The sequence below is a fragment of the Leopardus geoffroyi genome, chromosome B3, assembly GCF_018350155.1.
Source record: "Leopardus geoffroyi isolate Oge1 chromosome B3, O.geoffroyi_Oge1_pat1.0, whole genome shotgun sequence".
NCBI classification, from domain to species: domain Eukaryota; kingdom Metazoa; phylum Chordata; class Mammalia; order Carnivora; family Felidae; genus Leopardus; species Leopardus geoffroyi.
In genome coordinates this window covers 120,302,415-120,322,350 of record NC_059337.1, presented here as the reverse complement: position 1 = coordinate 120,322,350, position 19,936 = coordinate 120,302,415, and the positions used below count along the sequence as shown (strand labels likewise).

The 19,936-nt window shown below is 41.2% G+C and overlaps 1 protein-coding gene across 1 annotated transcript in view; it reads left to right on the top strand.

The window, feature by feature from the left end:
• Positions 1 to 19,936, top strand: part of TMED10 (transmembrane p24 trafficking protein 10) — a 42,340-nt gene extending 22,404 nt beyond the window's left edge. Inside the window, exons 3-5 of the mRNA XM_045451542.1 lie at positions 2,518 to 2,591; positions 15,922 to 16,048; positions 16,450 to 19,936. Coding sequence (XP_045307498.1) covers positions 2,518 to 2,591; positions 15,922 to 16,048; positions 16,450 to 16,571 — 323 coding nt within the window. The 3' untranslated portion in view covers positions 16,572 to 19,936. The remainder of the gene's footprint in view (positions 1 to 2,517; positions 2,592 to 15,921; positions 16,049 to 16,449) is intronic.

Genomic DNA, 19,936 nt, shown 5'->3' with positions numbered 1-19,936 from the left:
ATGCATAAATGTATACACATATACAGTATAGTCCCCACTCAGTTTCCAGTTTCATTTGTTTTGATATGGCAATGTGATAACTTGTAGTCTTTGGAGCCCCTTTTAAAAGATTGTTCATTTGGGGGCACCTGGGTGGCTCAGTCGGTTAGGCAACCAACTCTTGGTTTCCGCTCAGGTCATGATCTCAAGGTTTGTGGGATCGAGCCCTGCCTCGGGTTCTGTGCTGACAGCTTGGAGCCTGCTTGGGATCCTCTCTCTCCCCCTCTCTCTCTCTCTGCCCCTCCTCCACTCATGCTTTCTCTTGCACTCTCGCTCGAAATAAATAAACATTAAAAAAAAAAGTAAGTTTAAAAAAAAAGATTGTCCATTTGACAGAGAAATGCAGAGAAGGTTTTGTTCTTGTTCTTCGTTTGTTTTGTTTTGTTTTGTTTTTACAAAGGGGACCCTTTAGGGCCACGATGTCAGCTACGGGGATAAGTTGGCTGGTCTCTACAAGAGACTATATGGTCTGGACTGAGAACAGCCAGAGGTCTGTGGTTTTGTGGTTTCACTTGTGTTTGAATAATGCTTAATGCTGTGCTGTGGCAACAGAGAGGTGGTGGAAAGAGTCTATTAGGAAGAGAGTATCTTGATCATTGGACCAGGTGGGGTTGTGAGCTGATTCAGTTACATAACTTTTTAAATGAGGAAGGAGAACCAAAAATCTGCACTGCATCTCTTATGGGCCAATGTTATGATCAGGATTATACATGGGATTTGGGGAAAGATCTATACCTCTCTGGGTGCCACTGTTTCTGTTTTGTTTTGTTTTGGAGACTTACTGGTTTAATGCTCAAAAGGCATCTGTGACTTGTCTTAGTTTCTTATTAGTCCTACCTGTGTAGTCTTATTTCTGTGGCTTTCAAGTGATCTTTCTAATCTATCCAAAAGAACTTCTTTACTGTCTTTTAAACCTGCCATACTCATTTCAGTATCTGAACCTTTGCCCATACTTTGCCCTCCGCCTAGAGTACTCTGTCCTTGCCTTCAGGTGCTTTCTCTTTAGTGAAGTCTGTCCACAACTATTGCCTTCCCTTCTCTAACCTTTATTTCATAGCTGAGATTATCTGAACTGGGTTTTTTGGGTTTTTTTGGCTTTTTAATGTATTTATTATTGAGAGGGTGTGTGCATGTGGGGGGGGGGGGGGAGCAGAGAGAGGGAGAGAGAGAATCCCAAGCAGGCTCTGTGCTGTCAGTGCAGAGCTGACACAGGGCTCGATCTCACAAACTGTGAGATCATGACCTGAGCTGAAGTCAAGAGTCAGATGCTTAACTGACTAAGCCACCCAGGTGCCCCTGAACTGTTCTTTTTTTTTTTTTTTCTTAAAGTTTTATACTGCTTTGCATTTTCACTGTAGTTGTTATGCATATACATGTCTTAGATTCCTGTGGAATTATTTGAAGGCAGAGATTGTAATTCAGTACAGTCCTAGCACCTAGTGAGTTCTTACTGAGTAGTTATTGAGTTGACTTTTGTCCATATCAGAAACCTCCAGTGTTCAGGCAGCAGAGGGTACAATACCATTCTCTCTGGCTTATAGTCTCAAGAACCCCAATGCTTAAGTGGCATTGTTTCCCTAAACTCCTAATTTCATGCAGGCAGCTTCTTCTTTTATAAATAATTTGGTGAATTGATGAATTCCAGGGGATTGGGGCCGAGCAGTTTCCTGCGACTCTGAGTCTTTTCCTCTCTCCTACCTGATGATTTAAGTTTAAATTCCTTTTTGATCAAGCTGAATCAGTTTACTTTTTCTAATATGAGCATAGTTCTGTTGGCCCTGCTATGCCAAACAGACATTTCTCTAAGAAGCATCCCTGAGAATTGTACTCTTACTTACAAGTATTTTTCTTGGGCTCTTCTCTTTTAAGTGTTTTGTGCGTCCTATATAACATTTTATTAGCCTACTGAAATGGCCTTCCATTGACCAAAATGTTCGAATTAATGTGGAATATTAGCTAGATCCTGTGTTGTTTTCAATACTCATGTTTATATTAAGTAAATTCAAGCTTAGCGTATACCCATTAATCTTTTTTTTTTTTTTTCCAAAAATTGACAGGCCTTTTCAGATGTGGAAGTGTACCTTTTCAGTCTGAGTTGGTGCCCGCTACCTATTGGCTACTCAATTTTATACTTTTTGACTTGAGTTTTATTTCCTAATCTGGTAAAGTCCGTATGTTGTCCCTTCTGCTCTCCTATTCCTCTGTAGTGCCAGCTGCAGTGGCTTATGTCCTGCCTGCTCAGAGATGTTTGCCAGCAGCATATTCTCACTGCTTTCCGCCACCCCGCACAGATCGAGGCTTTGTCTGGAATGCTTGTGAGTTTAGCCAGAGCCAGGAATTTTCTGCAGCTGAGTAGGGGGAGGAGTCGCGGCTGTTTCCCTCTATTGAGAGGGTAGGGGTTAGAGAGAGGGAGGGGGGTGGGTGACTTCCCGGAATTTTAAATATTCTACACAATGAAGCTTTTGATTTCTCTCTCAGGAACAGGGCGGATACCTGATCAGCTCGTGATTCTAGACATGAAGCACGGAGTGGAGGCGAAAAATTACGAAGAGGTACGTCCTGCTGGAACAGCCAGAGGAGGCAGTAGCGTGCTGGCTGTGAGGTTTCTGTGACCTAGTCAGGCCGACCGGCTGTGCTTTGCCCAGAAGGCTTTTGTTTTCTCATCAATCATGTGACAACCAGCTACAGTCTTACTGATGCGAGAAGTTGTATTAACAGCCTTGAACAGTAATTCTGGCTGTGCCATCAGCCAAATGACTGAACCAGCTATCCCATAGAAATGTTGACGTGATAAAACACTCAAGCGTATGCCATTAGCACTCTTGAGACAGAAGCCCAGATGTATATCTGTAATTTTTTTTTAAGTTTATTTATTTTGAGAGAGAGAACAAGAGCTGGGGAAGGGCGAGAGAGAGAGAGAGAGAGACCGAGACCCAAGCGGGCTCCACGCTGTTAGTACAGAGCCTGACACGGAGCTCAGACTCACAAACCTGTGAGATCATGACCTGAGCCAAAACCAAGAGCTAGATACCTAACCAACCGTGCCCCTGTCATTTATTTTTTATTTTGGGAGAGAGCGAGCAGAGGAGGGGGAGAGAGAGAATCCCAAGCTGACTCCATGCCGTCAGCGCAGGGCCCGACGTGAGCAGGATGCTTAACCAATTGAACCACCCAGGCGCCCCTATATTTGTAATTATTAAAATTACAGACTTCATTTATATGTTCAAGATTAAGAAAAGCAATGTGTTTTTAATTCCTGAGGATTTCACTCCAGATGGACAGCTCTGTGTGTGTGTGTGTGTGTGTGTGTGTGCGTGTGTATATGTATACATATATATATATATATATATGTATATATCTAGGACATGGATTCAGTGCTGTTTAGACATGAACAACCGTGCTGACTTTGAGAAACACCATAATCAAAAGTAGCTTATAGTTAATAACACAATTTTAGTCTTTTATGAAAAGGAGCATGATGGTAGGAAAAACTGCAATAGACTGGAGAGCTTGATAACGAATAAATATTTTTGCTGACAGGTAGTATTATAGGGAATAAAAACTGGCATTTATTTGGGTGGTATGGAGGTGGGGGTGTGCATAGAATAAAGGTAAGGGAACTGAGCTTTTTCATCTATTATGGTAGCACAGAATGGTTCTTTAAGTGAAGAGCACCTTTTAAAAACCTCAAGGACTGTATAAGAGTGGAGGATTGGCTTTTATAGAAAGTTAAGAGTATTTTTACCCAAATCAGAGTCTTTTTACTGAGGGCATGAAGAAGAGGTGGGGTACAGGAAATAAATTGGTTTTAAAGACTGTAGACTCAATATTAACAAAGAAAAGTGTATTTAAGAGAATATTCTAGGACTGATGGAACTAGAGAAGTTGCTCTGCCTTTGGCCAGGACCTGGAAGCAAAATATCCTGGAATGGAATCAGGTTGGAAGTGACTGGCTGGCTCTGCAACAGGAAGGACTAGTACAAGAGCTGCAGCTCTTCAGGTCTTTCCTCTTTTTCCTAGTTCAGATGTCCAATCGAACAAAACCAGGCTGAGTTATGTGTAGGTGATAAACGGGAGCAGTGATGCAGTGGTGAATGGAAGACCGTTCCCAGTAGAGACATTAATTTGCTTGTTACCATGTCTAAACTAGTTTAAAGTTGTTGTTGTTTGTTTTTTTAACGTTTATTTATTTTTGAGACAGAGACAGAGCATGAATGGGGGGTGGTCAGAGAGAGAAGGAGACACAGAATCTGAAACAGGCTTCAGGCTCTGAGCTGTCAGCACAGAGCCTGACGTGGGGCTCGAACTCACGGACTACGAGATCATGACCTGAGCCGAAGTCGGACACTCAACTCACTTAACTGACTGAGCCACCCAGGCGCCCCATAAAGTTGTTGTTTTTTTTTAAACATTTGTTCATTTTTAAGAGATGGAGCTTGAGCAGGGGAGGGGCAGTGAGGGAGGGAGACACACAATCCCAAGCAGGCTCCAGGCTCCAAGCTGTCAGCACAGAGCCCAATGCGGGGCTCAAACTCACAGACTGTGAGATCATGACCTGAGCCAAAGTCGGACGCTCAACCGACTTGAGCCACCCAGGCACCCCTAACCTAGTTTAGTTAAAAGAAATAAAGCAAGAGAGCCTCTTTATTTGGTGAACTGAAGAGTAAGTTGAAAAAATCCTTTTAAACTTTGAGGGTTCAGAAGAATCTTAATTATGTTTAAATATGATACTGTGTTAAAATGGTGTTATAAGGTATAAAAGAGAAAAATGCTGTTGCAGTTATTATGAGGTGGAAGAACAGGTAAAATGATTTTCAGTTTTTGATTACTGCCTCACTATCCTCAACTTCAGACCGTTCTCTGAGCCAGGTTCCTTTAAGTTCCTACTGTGTACAATTTGACCTGTTGTAACTTTTCCTCCTAATATGATGGCTGTCATTAAGTGGTATACATGAAATAATAGGGCATTTGGAGACGGTAGACATCATTTCCCCCTCTAAAACAGAGACTATTATTTGTGAGTTTACATATATATAAAATGATGTGGATATCACTGTAACAGGACATTTTGGAACTCCTATTCCTCCTGGAATTTCAACCATCCTTGGACTTTGTTGACATTGGGGAAGGGCCTTTATCTTTCCTGACCTTTTGCTTAACCCAAGAGGGGAATCCCTACCCGAAAGGAAACCACAGCACTTCCTTTGCCTGCTTCCTGCTTTGGAAGCCTGGCATGTCCTAAGCATTTCATTACGCACATGGTTACAACACAGCTCTAAATTCTGTTTCTTAACCAAGTAACTCTTATTACTACTTTCTTCGGCGATCTTACCACCCCCCCCACCCCCCCACCACCAAAAAAAGCAAACCAAACTGAGAGGAGGAGAAGTGGTTATGACACAGGCCAAAGACTAGCCCTTTTCTCAGTCAATGGCTAGGTTCCCTGGAATCTTGCTTAGAAATAGCTGTTACTTGTCTCTCGGCAAATGCCTGTGACAAGAACATGAATAATAGAAGCACTTGTTCTCTGGTTAATTACCAGAGAGCATTGAGCATATGTAGAGGTTTTGAGGCATTTAATTTCAGGCCCTTGAGGTAATGGAGAGCTTTTATCTCCAGAGGATTTGGGCCTGTTGGCATAAGTGTTTAGCTTTGGGGAAGTGGCACATTTCTTTAATTTTTTTTCACATGCAGAACATCTTTCCCTCGCAGCTGTGGGCTTCATGACTCTGAAGTCCCTTGTGGTTTTGTAAAGTTCAATAGTAGTCAGTGGTTCGATAGCTGGGCAGAGTACCACAATACCTACTAAATTGGTACAGAGGATTTACTTAATTAGCGCATGTGGAATTGCTGTGTCAATAATAGAAATGTAAGGTGATGCTATTTGGAAGCTAGAATGGTTGTCCTATTGTAAAGAAGCATAGTCTTGAACTTTGAATTCTTTAAAGAGTTCGGAATGCTATCTCCTCAAAAATAAAGCACATTTGATTCCCTCTATTGAATTTTAAGGACCTCTCACCACAGTGTCTTTTGCCCATGAAGGAAGCATCTTTTTAGAGTCAGTATGTGAATTGAGCCGTTTTTTGTTTTGGTTTATTTTTTAGTGTTTATTTTTGAGAGAGAGCATGAGCAGGGGATGATGGGCGGGGAGGTGGCAGGGCGGGGAGACAATGGATCCCAAAGGGGCTCTGTGCTGACAGCAGAGAGCCTGAATAAAGGGGCTCGAACTCCTGAACTGTATGAGATTCTGACCTGAGCCAAAGTCTGATGTTCAACTGACTGAGCCACCCAGGCGCCCCGAGCCAATTTTTTTTTTTTTTTGAGTTTGTGGTCTGTGAACTAGAGCAGCTGTTTATGAGGACTTAATTGTCTAATCCTGCAGTTGTGGAAATGACGGCAATCACTGTCTCACAAAGAAGGAGCTATGTGACATATCCTCTAACTCTGGGGCTGTGTATGTCCCTTCTTTCTTTCTTTCTTTTTTTTTTAAATGGGGCCCCAGATGCAACATGGGGCTTGAACTCATGACCCGGAGGTTAAGAGTCGCATGCGCGAATGATTGAGCCAGGCAGGCGTGTGTAAGTCCTATCTTGATGTGGATGTCAGCATTTTCAGCACAACTAAAATCCTGTTTTGCATGTGGGTTCTATTAGTATGTCATTTGCTATCAACATGTACACCAGAAACACAATTGCCCTTGTTGGAGCAACAGCTGAAGACTTTTCAAAAGTTCTACTTTTCTGAATGCCCTCGGGAAGGAGGAACTCTGGTTCTGCATACTGGATCCAAAATCCCTTTCTGACATAAGTTAAATGAAATAACATGGGTAAGGAACGTGACACATAGTTGGTCAGTTCAGCAGATTTTGGCTCCCTTCTCCCGCCCTTTCTGGAAATTGAATATGACAGAGTAAATAGGATCATGCTAAATTTCGCTTCGCCCTAAGATTGGCAGTATTATCTGGCCTTATTTTGGCACATTGTTGACCTTTTGAGCTTCTGTGAAGAGGCCTGTGATTCACATACCTCCCTACACAAGTAGATTTGTCCTTGGTTATAGGTCGGCCTTCTTTATCTTAATTGTGCTCGATTAGATGGTCTCCACTGTTACTGCTGTGCTTCTAAAATTTGGGGGGTTGTGGAGGTAACTGCAGTTTGACTGAATTTGGCTTACCACACCAAGCTTCTCTTGACTTTCCGTGCTCCACCAGGAAAACAATCCAGGGATTCTCTGGAGGCGGGTTTGTTTCACATGTCTGTTTTAAGAAGCAGTTTCTCAGAGTTAACACCTTTTCTTGGGGCAATTACATGTAACTCGCAACTCTAGATTCAAATCCTCATTAGAGGAGGGGAAGATTTGGATATGGCCTAAGAAGGATAATTTCAGCCATTTTGGAAAGTGTTGTATGTATGCAGGGAAAGGCTTTATAACTTGTAGTTTTCCAAGCATTACCTACCACTACAGAGGAGAGTGAAAGTGTGGTAGGGAGGACCTTCTCCTGGGCAGAGGGTGGAAGTAGATGTAGAATGTTCTTAACTTAGAGGAAGCCCTTGCTTCAGGAGACCAATGGCACTTATTTTCTGCTATGAGAAAGTTGGCTTCTCTGAAGAAGGTGTGGAATGGTCCTGCTATGCAAAGTATACATTGTATTCATTTCCTTGAGTTCAAGGGCCAAAGTAGTGTGGGGAAAGAGAGGTGCCTGGGTGGTGCTGTCGTCTTATTAAGTGTCTGACTCTTGGTTTCAGCTCAGGTCATGTCTCACAGTTTTGTGGGTTCGAGGCCCACATTGGGCTCTGTGCTGGCAGCATGGAGCCTGCTTGGGATTCTCTCTTTCTCTCACACTTTCTCTCCCCTTTCCCTGCTCACGCTGTCTCTGTCTTTCTCAAAAATAAATAAAACCTTTAAAAAAGTTTTTAGAAGGATAAAAATCAAAACTATGAATATGACAGTGTATGATTGAGTTAATTATGTGGCACAGTCTAAGTGCTATAGGATTTTAGGAAAGAAGGAATTGGTGTGGGGGGCGCCTGGGTGGCGCAGTCGGTTAAGCGTCCGACTTCAGCCAGGTCACGATCTCGCGGTCTGTGAGTTCGAGCCCCGCGTCGGGCTCTGGGCTGATGGCTCAGAGCCTGGAGCCTGTTTCTGATTCTGTGTCTCCCTCTCTCTGCCCCTCCCCCGTTCATGCTCTGTCTCTCTCTGTCCCAAAAATAAATAAACGTTAAAAAAAAAAAAAATTAGAAAAAAAGAAGGAATTGGTGTGGACAGAAATGGTTAAAAGGAAGCTTCGTGGTTAGGGCTTAAAACATAGGTAGGATTTGGATACACTGAGTGAATGTGCTTTTGGAAGTCAAAAATACGGTTTTGCTTGCAGTTTACAGCAGAGCTTTGCGTCTTTTTTTTTTTTTTTTTTCCTAATTTTTTAATGCTTATTTTTGAGAGGGAGAAAGAGTGTGAGTGGGGGAGGTGCAGAGAGAGAGGGAGACACAGAATCTGAAGCAGGTCCCAGGCTCCAAGCTGTCAGCACAGAGCCCAACGTGGGGCTCAAACTCATGAACCATGAGATCATGACCTGAGCTGAAGTCGGACACTCGACCGACTGAGCCACTCAGGGCCCCAGAACTTTGCAATTTTGATGCTGAATAAATGCTTCGGTGATCTTGGGTAGGGAGTCAAGAGACCATGGTTCTGTTAGACTTGGTTTTCCACCTAAAAGACTGAGTAACCATGGAATCTTCAGTTTCTTGATTTGTAAAATGAGGTCCTCCTGTCTGTGGTGGCTTTGATTATTTAATGGCTAAATGCAACCTACAAGGGGAATGCTTCCCTCTAGTGGAGAATGTATGGTACACAATATTGTCAAATAGGCTTTGCTTTTATCTAGCTGTTGACAAAATACACATCATCCTTTCAGCCTAGGAAGAGAGAAGTAGACTAGGATAGTGACCTGCCATCATGAAACATGTATAATTTCACATTCTTCTTTTAAAAAAAAAATTTAATATTTATTTTTGAGAGAGAGAGAGAGAGACACACACACACACACACACACACACACACACACACAGCACGAGCGGGGGAGGGGCAGACAGAGATGGGGAGACAGAATCCGAAGCAGGCTCCAGGCTCAGAGCTGTCAGCACAGAACTCGATGCAGAGCTCAAACTCACGAACTCTGACATCATGACCTGAACCAAAGTCAGACGCGTAACTGACTGAGCCACCCAGGTGCTGCTATAATTTCACATTTTTGTAAACACTTTGAACCTTAAATCAGACTTTTATTTTATTTAAGTTTATTTATTTTTGACGTTTATTTTATTTTTGGGACAGAGAGAGACAGAGCATGAATGGGGGAGGGGCAGAGAGAGAGGGAGACACAGAATCGGAAACAGGCTCCAGGCTCTGAGCCATCAGCCCAGAGCCCGACGCGGGGCTCGAACTCACGGACCGCGAGATCGTGACCTGGCTGAAGTCGGACGCTTAACCGACTGCGCCACCCAGGCGCCCCTAAGTTTATTTATTTTTGACAGAGAGAGAGAGCATGAGCTAGGGAGGGGCAGGGAGAGAGGGAGACAGAATCCAAAGCAGGCTCCAGGCTCCGAGCTGTCAGCACAGAGCCTGATGCGGGGCTTGAACTCACGAACCTTGAGATCATGACCTGGGCTGAAGTTGGACGCTTAACCGACTGAGCCCCCCAGGCTCCCCAAATCAGACGTTTAAAAGAGCAGAACAACAGTCTGGGGATTTTGATAGAGGTTTTCTTACTAGCTTTTTGTGCCAACTATGAGAAAAGTCATGATAATACTCATTGAATACTTCATCCTAGGCAAGCAAAGAAGGTCTTCCTGAGAATAGTGATAATTTGCTTAAAAATTTTACTCTCTTAGTCTCTAAAAATGGGAATAATATCAGTATGAAACCAAGGAAGTTTGGCTGATAAACTGGACAACTTACCCAGATCCTTGAGGCCTAATATAGCTTGATCACTTCACCTTTGATCCAGAAAAAACTTAGTGTGGTCTGCTAGTTTCCTTCATCAGATTTTTAGTACCTACAGAGTAAAAATATAAACTCACACTTGGATTCCAATCTCAGCTCCACCAAGCTCTGAGAACTTGGGTGAGTTATTTAACACTCTGAACCTTAATTTCCTCATCTGAAGAATTTAGAGATAATAATATCTCTAATACAGGGTTATCTCATACAGGGTTAGGAGGATTAAGCAAGATTACAAGGTATAAAATATGTACACATTCTAGATATATACCGGTAGGTCTGATTCATTATACAGCCTTCTTCATCCTCTTCCTCAGTTTAACTCCAGCCTGACTTTTGAACTTTATGTTTGCTGTTAGCCACCACCCTCCCCCAGGCACGTATGTGTGTTGACGTGTGAGTGCACACACACATACACATCAGACTACCTATGACTAGACAACTCATGGTCTCCTAAACATGGCTTGCAGTTTCCTCCCTCCAAGTTTTGGTGTGCAACTTCCCTGTAACCTTGAATGCCTTTCTATCTCATCTCTTTCAGAATCCTGCAGAATTCATGAAACTCGGTTCACTCATTTCCTGTTAACCTTTCCTTTATCCTTCCAACTATGATTAATCGTGTGCTACTTTCTTTCCTTTCCACTTTTTTTTTTAAGTTTTTGAGATTTATTTTTATTTTGAGAGAGTGTGAGTGGGAAAGAGACAGGGACAGAGGGAGAGAGAATCCCAAGCAGGCTCTGCACTGTAGTGCAGAGCCTGACGTGGGTCTCAATCTCACAAACCATGAGATCATGACCTGAACCCAGGCACACCCTTTTTTTTCCTCTTTACACTTTTAATGTATACTTTTGTTGTAAAAGTTAATACATAATGCCTTATATTATGGTTATAGCTTTTTATATGAGCCTCTCTACCAGACCGTGAGCTTCTTAGGAACAGAGATCATCATTTATCTTGGTACCTTGCACATAGTAAGCATTGTTGTTAGGGTCTTAAAATGTTCTGTTTTTGTTTTTTTTTTTTAACAGCTTTTTACATTTTTTTAATCTCTAAGTTTAGATTAAATGTAAATATATATCCATTCATATTGTTATTTACCATTGAGTATCCATGATGTGTTAGATGGTTGGAATAGCAAATTAGTTTTCAACATTGTTTTAATATCTTGGCAATTCTTTAAGTTTCCTAGATTTAAAAGTATCAAGAATTGGTATCAAGAATAAAGGTATTAAAAAAAAAAAAAGAATAAAGGAAATACCTTTATTAGGCAGAGATGTGTTTTAGGAAAAGAGACCTTCATCCCACTCATAGAAGGTCAAAACTAATTTACCAAAGTAAGGACAGGGTTGAGTAGGGATTTCATTGAGGAAATATCAACTTGGAAAATGGGAGTTGGGCTGTTTGGTTATGAATAGAGCTAAAGAGTCTGGAGTAGGACCTATACTAGAAGAGGAGTTGGGGAATTGAAGGAGTAAGTAAACAGTGGCCTGTATGCAGTATGGAATACTGTGCAGCAGTTAGGAAGAATGAGGTGAATCTATAAGCGCTGAAGTTTTTTGTTGTTTTTGTTTTTGTTTTTGGACTTATTTATTCATTTATTTATTTATTTTAATGTATGAAATTTATTGTCAAATTGGTTTCCATACAACACCCAGTGCTCATCCCAAAAGATGCCCTCTTCAATGCCCATCACCTACCCTCCCCGCCCTCCCACCCCCCATCAACCCTCAGTTTGTTCTCAGTTTTTAAGAGTCTCTTATGCTTTGGCTCTCTCCCACTCTAACCTCTTTTTTTTTTTTTCCTTCCCCTCCCCCATGGGCTTCTGTTAAGTTTCTCAGCATCCACATAAGAGTGAAAACATATGGTATCTGTCTTTCTCTGTATGGCTTATTTCACTTAGCATCACACTCTCCAATTCCATCCACGTTGCTACAAAAGGGCCATATTTCATTCTTTCTCATTGCCACGTAGTACTCCATTGTGTATATAAACCACAATTTCTTTATCCATTCATCAGTTGATGGACATTTAGGCTTTTTCCACAATTTGGCTATTGTTGAGAGTGCTGCTATAAACATTGGGGTACAAGTGCCCCGCTGCATCAGCACTCCTGTATCCCTTGGATAAATTCCTAGCAGTGCTATTGCTGGGTCATAGGGTAGGTCTATTTTTAATTTTTTGAGGAACCTCCACACTGTTTTCCAGAGCAGCTGCACCAGTTTGCATTCCCACCAACAGTGCAAGAGGGTTCCCGTTTCTCCACATCCTCTCCAGCATCTATAGTCTCCTGATTTGTTCATTTTGGCCACTCTGACTGGCGTGAGGTGATACCGGAGTGTGGTTTTGATTTGTATTTCCCTGATGAGGAGTGATGTTGAGCATCTTTTCATGTGCCTGTTGGCCATCTGGATGTCTTCTTTAGAGAAGTGTCTATTCATGGTTTCTGCCCCTTTCTTCACTGGATTATTTGTTTTTTGGGTGTGGAGTTTGGTGAGCTCTTTATAGATTTTGGATATATATATAAGCGCTGAAGTTTTTGGAAAGATCTTACTAAATGAGAAAAAGCAAGCCATAGAGCAACGTGTACAGTATGATCCCATTTATAAGTATGTTTTTAATTACATGTTTGTGTGTACACTTATATGCATGCAAAAGCATAAATAGTGTGTTATCTTCTAACAAGGTCTAGATAGATATACACCAAGTCCACAACCATGGTTACCTCTGAGAAGGAATGTGTGGATGTGGGAATTGGGGAGCTAGCTGTGAAGGTGGGCTTTTTGTTTTTGTTCCCTTTGCTTCTGAATGGTTGAAATTTTTAGCAGGAGAACATGTTTATGTATTGCTTATACGACTGAAAAGTAAACAGAACACCAGAAATGAATCGGGAGCAGGATTTTTGGTCTACAGTGCACAAAGGCCATCCTCAGTACCAAATGTATTTTAATTCCATCAGAGTCTTTCAGGTTTTAGGCTTTTGGCCTATTGTCATTTAATAAAAAAGGTAGGGAGGGTTAGAAGTTGTCTTCCAAATCATTTTTTAAAATAATACTTTCAGCTGGCAGAGGCACAGCCATAGTTTCACTTCCAGTTCCTTTTTGCACGTTTCCATTTAGAGAGCCTTATATCATTTATCGCTAAAGAAGTTTCATGCCATTGCTTTTATTCTGTCTTATTCAGGAAGCTTTGGAGGCGAAAGTATAGACCAGGAGGTAAACAGACTGAAGTTCAGCTTATGATATGTCTTTTGTATTGGTATCTTTTTCCTGGGGAGTTCAGTTCCTTTGCTCTGTGGCTCTATATGAGATCAATCAACTGATACATATTCTAGATTAATGGCAAAACTTGCCATTTGGGCATTCAGCTAGGAGAGTTTGCTGAATACATTAACTGACCTTTAGTTAAATGTTGTAGTCAGTTAGCGTTATTCTGTTTTGTAGCTGTCAGTCACACTAACCAACATTTTACAAATGTAAGAAAACATAAATCCAGTGAAAGAAAACAGGTGCATAATTACAAATTCATTGCATTTTATGTACTTTAAATATAAATCTAATTTTTATATCCCTATCTTAACAGCAGTTTCTAGTTTTATTTTTTAATTTTTATTTATTTCATATATGAAATTTATTGTCAGATTGGTTTCCATACAACACCCAGTGCTCATCCCAAAAGATGCCCTCTTCAATACCCATCACCCACCCTCCCCTCTTCTAGTTTTATTTTTAAAAATATTCAGTGAGGAATCTAGGTTAGCAAAGAGAACATAAGAACACCCTTAAACTCTTCCTGTTCATCCTATGTTAATTGCTGTTAACGTTAACAGGAAAAGAACAAAGAAAGTGAATTGGACAAAAGAGAAGAAAAAGTAGGGAGTTGTAGAGAGAACATATGGTAGATAGAGAGTAAAGAAGCAGATATAGGAAAAGAATATTTATTTATTTAAAGTTTGTGTAGAGAGAGCACACACGCAAGCGGGGAAGGGTAAGAGAGAGGCGGATGGAGAGCGGTAATCCCAAGCAGGCGCTGCACTGTCAGCACAGAGCTCGACATGGGGCTCACAGACTGTGAGATCACGACCTGAGCCTAAATTGAGAATCGGGGCACCTGGGTGGCTCAGTCGGTTGAGCATCCGACTTCGGCTCAGGTCTTGATCTCACGGTCTGCGAGTTCGAGCCCCGCGTCGGGCTCTGTGCTGACAGCTTGGAGCCTGGAGCCTGCTTCGGATTCCGTGTCTCCCTCTCTCTCTGCCCCTCCCCTGCTCATGCTGTGTCTCTCTCTCTCTGTCAAAAATAAATAAACATTAAAAAAAAATTTTAAATCGAGAATCAGACACTTAACCAACCGACTGAGCCACTCAGGTGCCCCAAGGAAAAGAAATGTTGAAGAATTCTCTATGTAGGAAAATTTTAAGTACAGCCTGGTATGTGAGTTTTAAGATCTGGAAAGCTCTGGTGATGTATCCCCATTTTAAAGCAATTCATAATCTAAGGTTGATAGGAAAAAACAAATAAAATAATGAAATCCTTTCTTTTATCGTATCTGCCTTTAGTTACTAGATGCTCTTGGAGGTTTCACAGTGGTCTAGGTTGAGAAAGGAAAACAATTCATTTCTCACATCCTTCATTCCTTAGCATACAAGGAAGTCCTTGCAGATTTCTTTTGATAACTGGCTGTGTAATTCTAAAAACCAAAGATGCAGTGTAATTTTTTTTGTAGCAGACCCAGGAGTCATCTGGGCTCTGGAGCTCTGATATAAACCTTAAAGCTCTTTTGGGATTTAAATGAGCAAACCAGAATTCTCTAATTTTGTAGTTTGAGTTATTATCTTAATGTTATAGTTACACATACTCTCATTCCTGTGCATTCCTTATTGGGAATTTGGATGGTTGTCTTTTAAATTAAATCACGTCTAATATCATGATTCTCCCACTTATTATGCTGATAATACTGTTTCTTGGACATGAGTGGAAGGGTAAAGTAAAATGCTTTATTAAAATCAGGAATCTCAGGAAAATGATATATTTTAATTGATAGCCTACCATATGATAGAACTTCTAAGGAGGTTTTAATCAAAATTAAAGTATAAAGAAAAGTCTGAAATGGAAACACATAAACAGTTCGTGGGGAAGGGCAAAAGATTTTAAAATATGTTAGGGGCACCTGGGTGGCTTAGTCAGTTAAGCATCTGACTCTTGGTTTTGGCTCAGGTCATGATCTCACAGTTTGTGGGTTTGTGCCCCGCATCGGGTTCTGCACTGATGGTACAGAGCCTGCCTGGGATTCTCTCTTCCGTCTTGTACCCCTCCCCCACTTGTGCAGGTGCTCTCTTCTCTCTCTCTCTCTCTCTCTCTCTCTCTCTTTCTCTCTCTCTCAAAAATAAACAAACTTTAAAAAATGAAATATGTTACAGTGATAACAGAAGGGATTTTAAGTTTTTGTTTTTGAAGATTTTATTTTTAAAATCTCTACACCCAATGTGGGGTCCAAACCCACAACCTCAAGATCGAGAGTCACATGCTCCACTGACTGAGTGAGCCAGCCGGGCACCCCCAGTTTGGTGAAACTTTTTGTTTGTTTATTTGTTTAAAGGAAATTCAGAGCCCATTTTATTAATGTTCGCTTATTTTTGAGAGTGAGCAGGGGAGGGACAGAGAGGGGGAACAGAGGATCTGAAGTGGGCTCTGCACTGACAGCATGGAACCTGATGTGGGGCTCAAACTCACAGACCATGAGATCCTGACCTGAGCCGAAGTCAGACGCTCAACCAGCCGAGTCACCCAGGCGCTCCTTGGTGAAACTTTTTAAAAAACTCCTCTGTTGCCTTGTGTTCTAGACTAGAGTGGATTTTTCAAGGAGTGGGTTCATAATTCCTTTCTTTTCCAGATTGCCAAGGTGGAGAAACTCAAACCTTTAGAGGTGGAGCTCCGACGCCTAGAAGACCTCTCAGAATCCATCGTTAATGACTTTGCCTACATGAAGAAGCGAGAGGAGGAGATGCGAGATACCAATGGTGAGGGAGAGGCAGCTCTTGTTTGTTCATAAAGGCGCCAGACCTCTTTTCTCAGTTTTGCCAAATGGGGGTAGGGCTGGGCTGATGGGATGATCACTTACTTCAGAACTGTTGCTTCTTAAGGTAAACGAGCTCGGTTCGATTTTCAAGGGGAAAGAAATTTCTTCTGTGATACGCAGTTAACCGTATTCTCAGCTTATTGTGTATCAAACCGATAGTGCTAATCTTTGTGATTTTTAACATTTCTATATAGAACAGTGAAATTTTAAGAAAAACAATCCAGAATCCTACTGCCTGGCCTAGGGACTGAGTGGAGTTAATTAATTGCCTTTTCCCCCTGGCCACTGTTTAGTCTGCTGAACCTCACTTCATTACACTTGTAACATTTCTGTTTTTTTTAGAGTCAACAAATACTCGGGTCCTGTACTTCAGCATCTTTTCAATGTTCTGCCTCATTGGACTAGCCACCTGGCAGGTCTTCTACCTGCGTCGCTTTTTCAAGGCCAAGAAGTTGATTGAGTAATAAAGCCCAGTGTCCTCCCACCTGTATCTCAGCCAGCTGAACATCCCTGGGACGTGCCTCGCCTAAGGCATCCTACTGACAGCACCATCAAGGCACATTGGAGCTTTCTTGCCAGAACTGATCTCTTTTGGTGTGGGAGGACATGGGTTACCACCTACACCCAATAAGTCAATGAGGGACTTCTTTTTAACTTCGTAGGATTTGGACTGGTTTTGCAACGATAGGACTATTATTAGAGTCACCCATGACAAAAAATAGGGGTTACCTAGCTAATGCCAAAGCCAGCATTTGTACTGGGTTTCCTCATGTGCTATGTTTGAACCATGTTTTCTTTCCTTTTCCTACTTGCTCACCAGCTTGAGCTTCCACTCTAGTTCCTTCACCAAGGTATGTATGACCATGTTGAACTTGTTTCATTGATCATCCTCTTTGGATTTCTGTGTGAAAACACACTTAACTTTCTCTTGACCCTTAGCTGAAATGTGTGGGTAGCTTCTGGTGATACCCTTTCATAATTTTATGTCTCTTAAAAGGGTGATCGATGGGACACCTCATAGAGAGGAGCTTTGAACTGTAGATAACTCTTAAAGAAGACATCGTTTTAGAGAATTAAAATATTTGTGCTTAACTGCCTGAACCTTTTTCGTGTATTTACGTGTGTTTAGTTCTATGCAGTTTTGTCAGGTAGAGATTTATGTGATCACCACTGCAAGATGCAGAACAGTCCAACTCTCGTATCCTTTGTACTACTACCCTTTTATAACCATGGCCACCTCCCTTCCTTACCCCAGAGCCCCACCTTCTGGCAACCACTGATCTGTTCTCTATCTCTAATTTTGTCATTTCAAGAACATTTTATAAATGCAATCATATAGCATGTAGCCTTCTGAGATTGGCTTTTTGAACTCAGCATAATTTCCTTGAAATCCATCCAAGTTGTTGCATGTTACCAGTAGCTTGCTCCTTTTTATTGCTCAGTAGTATTCCACGGTATGGATGTACCACAGTTTGTTTAACCATCCCCCCACTGAAGGACACTGGGGTTGTTGTCAGGTTTTGGCCATTTCTAATAAAGCTGCTGTGAACTTTCATGTACAGGATTTCATGTGAATATAAATACTCATTTCTCTGGGATAAGTGCCCAAGAGGGCAATATGGTAAGCACGTGTTTATTTTTGTAAGAAACCATCCTACTCTTTTTCCAGAGTGACTGCCATTTTACCTTCCCACCAGCAATGTGTGACCAATCCATTTTCTCCAAATCTTCACCAGTATTTGCTATTACCGTTATTTTTATTGTAGTCATTCTAATAGGTGCGTGTAGTAATACCTCATTATGGTTTTGATTTGCATTTTCCTAGCGGCAAATGTCGAACATCTTTTCATGTGCTTATTTGCCATCTATTTTCCTCAATGAAATACCTGTTCATATCCTTTTTGCCCATTTTCTAATTAGATTGTTCTTTCTACATTAAGTTTTGAGAGTTCCTTATACATCCTAGATACAAATCCTGTCAGATATGTGGTTGCTTGAATTTTTTTTTAGATTTTTGTTTTTTTTTTTTTAAGTAATCTCTACACCCAACATGGGTGGGTCTTGAACTTACAACCCCGAGATCAAGAGTCGCATGCTCTACTGACAGAGCGTGGTTGCTTGAATTTTTAACTTCTACCAAGGAAAATACAAGTAAAATTTACCAACTCTTCTTACATGCCCAGTCACTGACTTAATTCCTGTCCTTATGTGTTCTATCTAACAAATTAAGACATACGAGGTATAAACACACACACACACACACACACACACACACACACACACACCCCTGGGAGGATTATGAATAGAGTAAATACTTGAAAATGCATGTTGTGAAAGCAAAGCCAAGAATCACTGTTGGAATATAAGGTGCCTAAAGGCCAATACTAATATAAGTGAAGGCATGGATACAAATGACTGTGTTTGTAAACAGTTATGAAAAATACTACCACTTGAAAATGTCTCCACTCCACCCTAGAAAGTGGGTGGGAGTTTGTCCTTTTTTTTTTTTTTAATTTTTTTTTTTTTTGATGTTTATTTATTTTTGAGAGAGACAGAGACAGAATGCGAGTGGGTTAGGGGCAGAGAGAGAGAGACACAGAATCCGAAGCAGGCTCCAGGCTCCGAGCTGTTAGCACAGAGCCTGATGCGGGGCTCGAACTCACGAGCTGTGAGATCATGACCTGAGCTGAAGCCGGTCACTCAACCAACTGAGCTACCCAGGTGCCTTGGGGAGTTTGTCCTTTCTATAATTTCTTTTTCAACCCCTACTGTTACAGGGCTTGTCTAATCACAGTGGTAAGAATTACAGGACTTAGGGCATAGCACTTGCAGTTAAGAAGCAGTGTTAGAATTAACAGAGAACACTGCCGTGGTGACCAGGATAAAGTAGAAAAGTAGAAGAGGAAGTGAATTATGTTGTTGAAATCTCAGGCTGTTCTATTAATGTTCCAGCTACTGTGAACCCAAAGCCCTTTCCCCCACTCCCCTTGGCTCCCTGTATGAATTCCTCTGGTGTGGCTGAGCGGTTCTTTCATTAATTTGTGCGACATTGCCATCTGCTGGTAGGAATTGATAGGTACAGCTTCTGAGAACCTGGCAGCCAAATCTTCGGCATAAGGAGAGCAGATGTTGAGAAAGTCTACATGTGGTATTACATATACTAGACAACAAAGGATACATCCAAGTAGGGAAGAGAATAACCGAATTTGTGGGTCAAATCCATTCTTAGACATGTAAAAGTCAAATTCTGTTCTATACCATTAGCCTAATAAACTCGTATTTCTGACTGGTGCCTTCCCCCTTTTTCAAAAGCAATGAAAGTTCTTCAGTTGATTGTCCTTTTGCTCTGATAAAATGACAAAAAGATAGGCGAGGAGAATATTTTATTTTGCTGATCTTTTTGTTCCTGAATGTGACTTTGTGAAACAGATTTTTTTCCCATGTCCTTCCCTTTTACTCATGCCAAAAACACCAACTTGGACATTGTGCTTTCAGTTTAAAGTTCATTGATAATTACACTTTGATTTGATTGAAAAAGTAAAAATTACTTAATTTTATAAAAGCCTAGTGCAAGAACAAATCAGCTTTAAAAATGGGGATGTTATCTGCTTTCCTCCATTTTGAGCCCATTTAACACAGTCTATATAATATACATAGGAACAATACAGTTTAAGTAAGCATTGTTATACCATTGTCATAAACCCCTGTTGTAAGCCATTTTTCTGTTTGTTTAATGGAAAGAGGTGTGTGGGATTTCTACAGATATACTTGTAAGTTTGGATTGGGGATTTTTGTGTACATTTTCTCAAATAAACGCTAGCAGAAACCA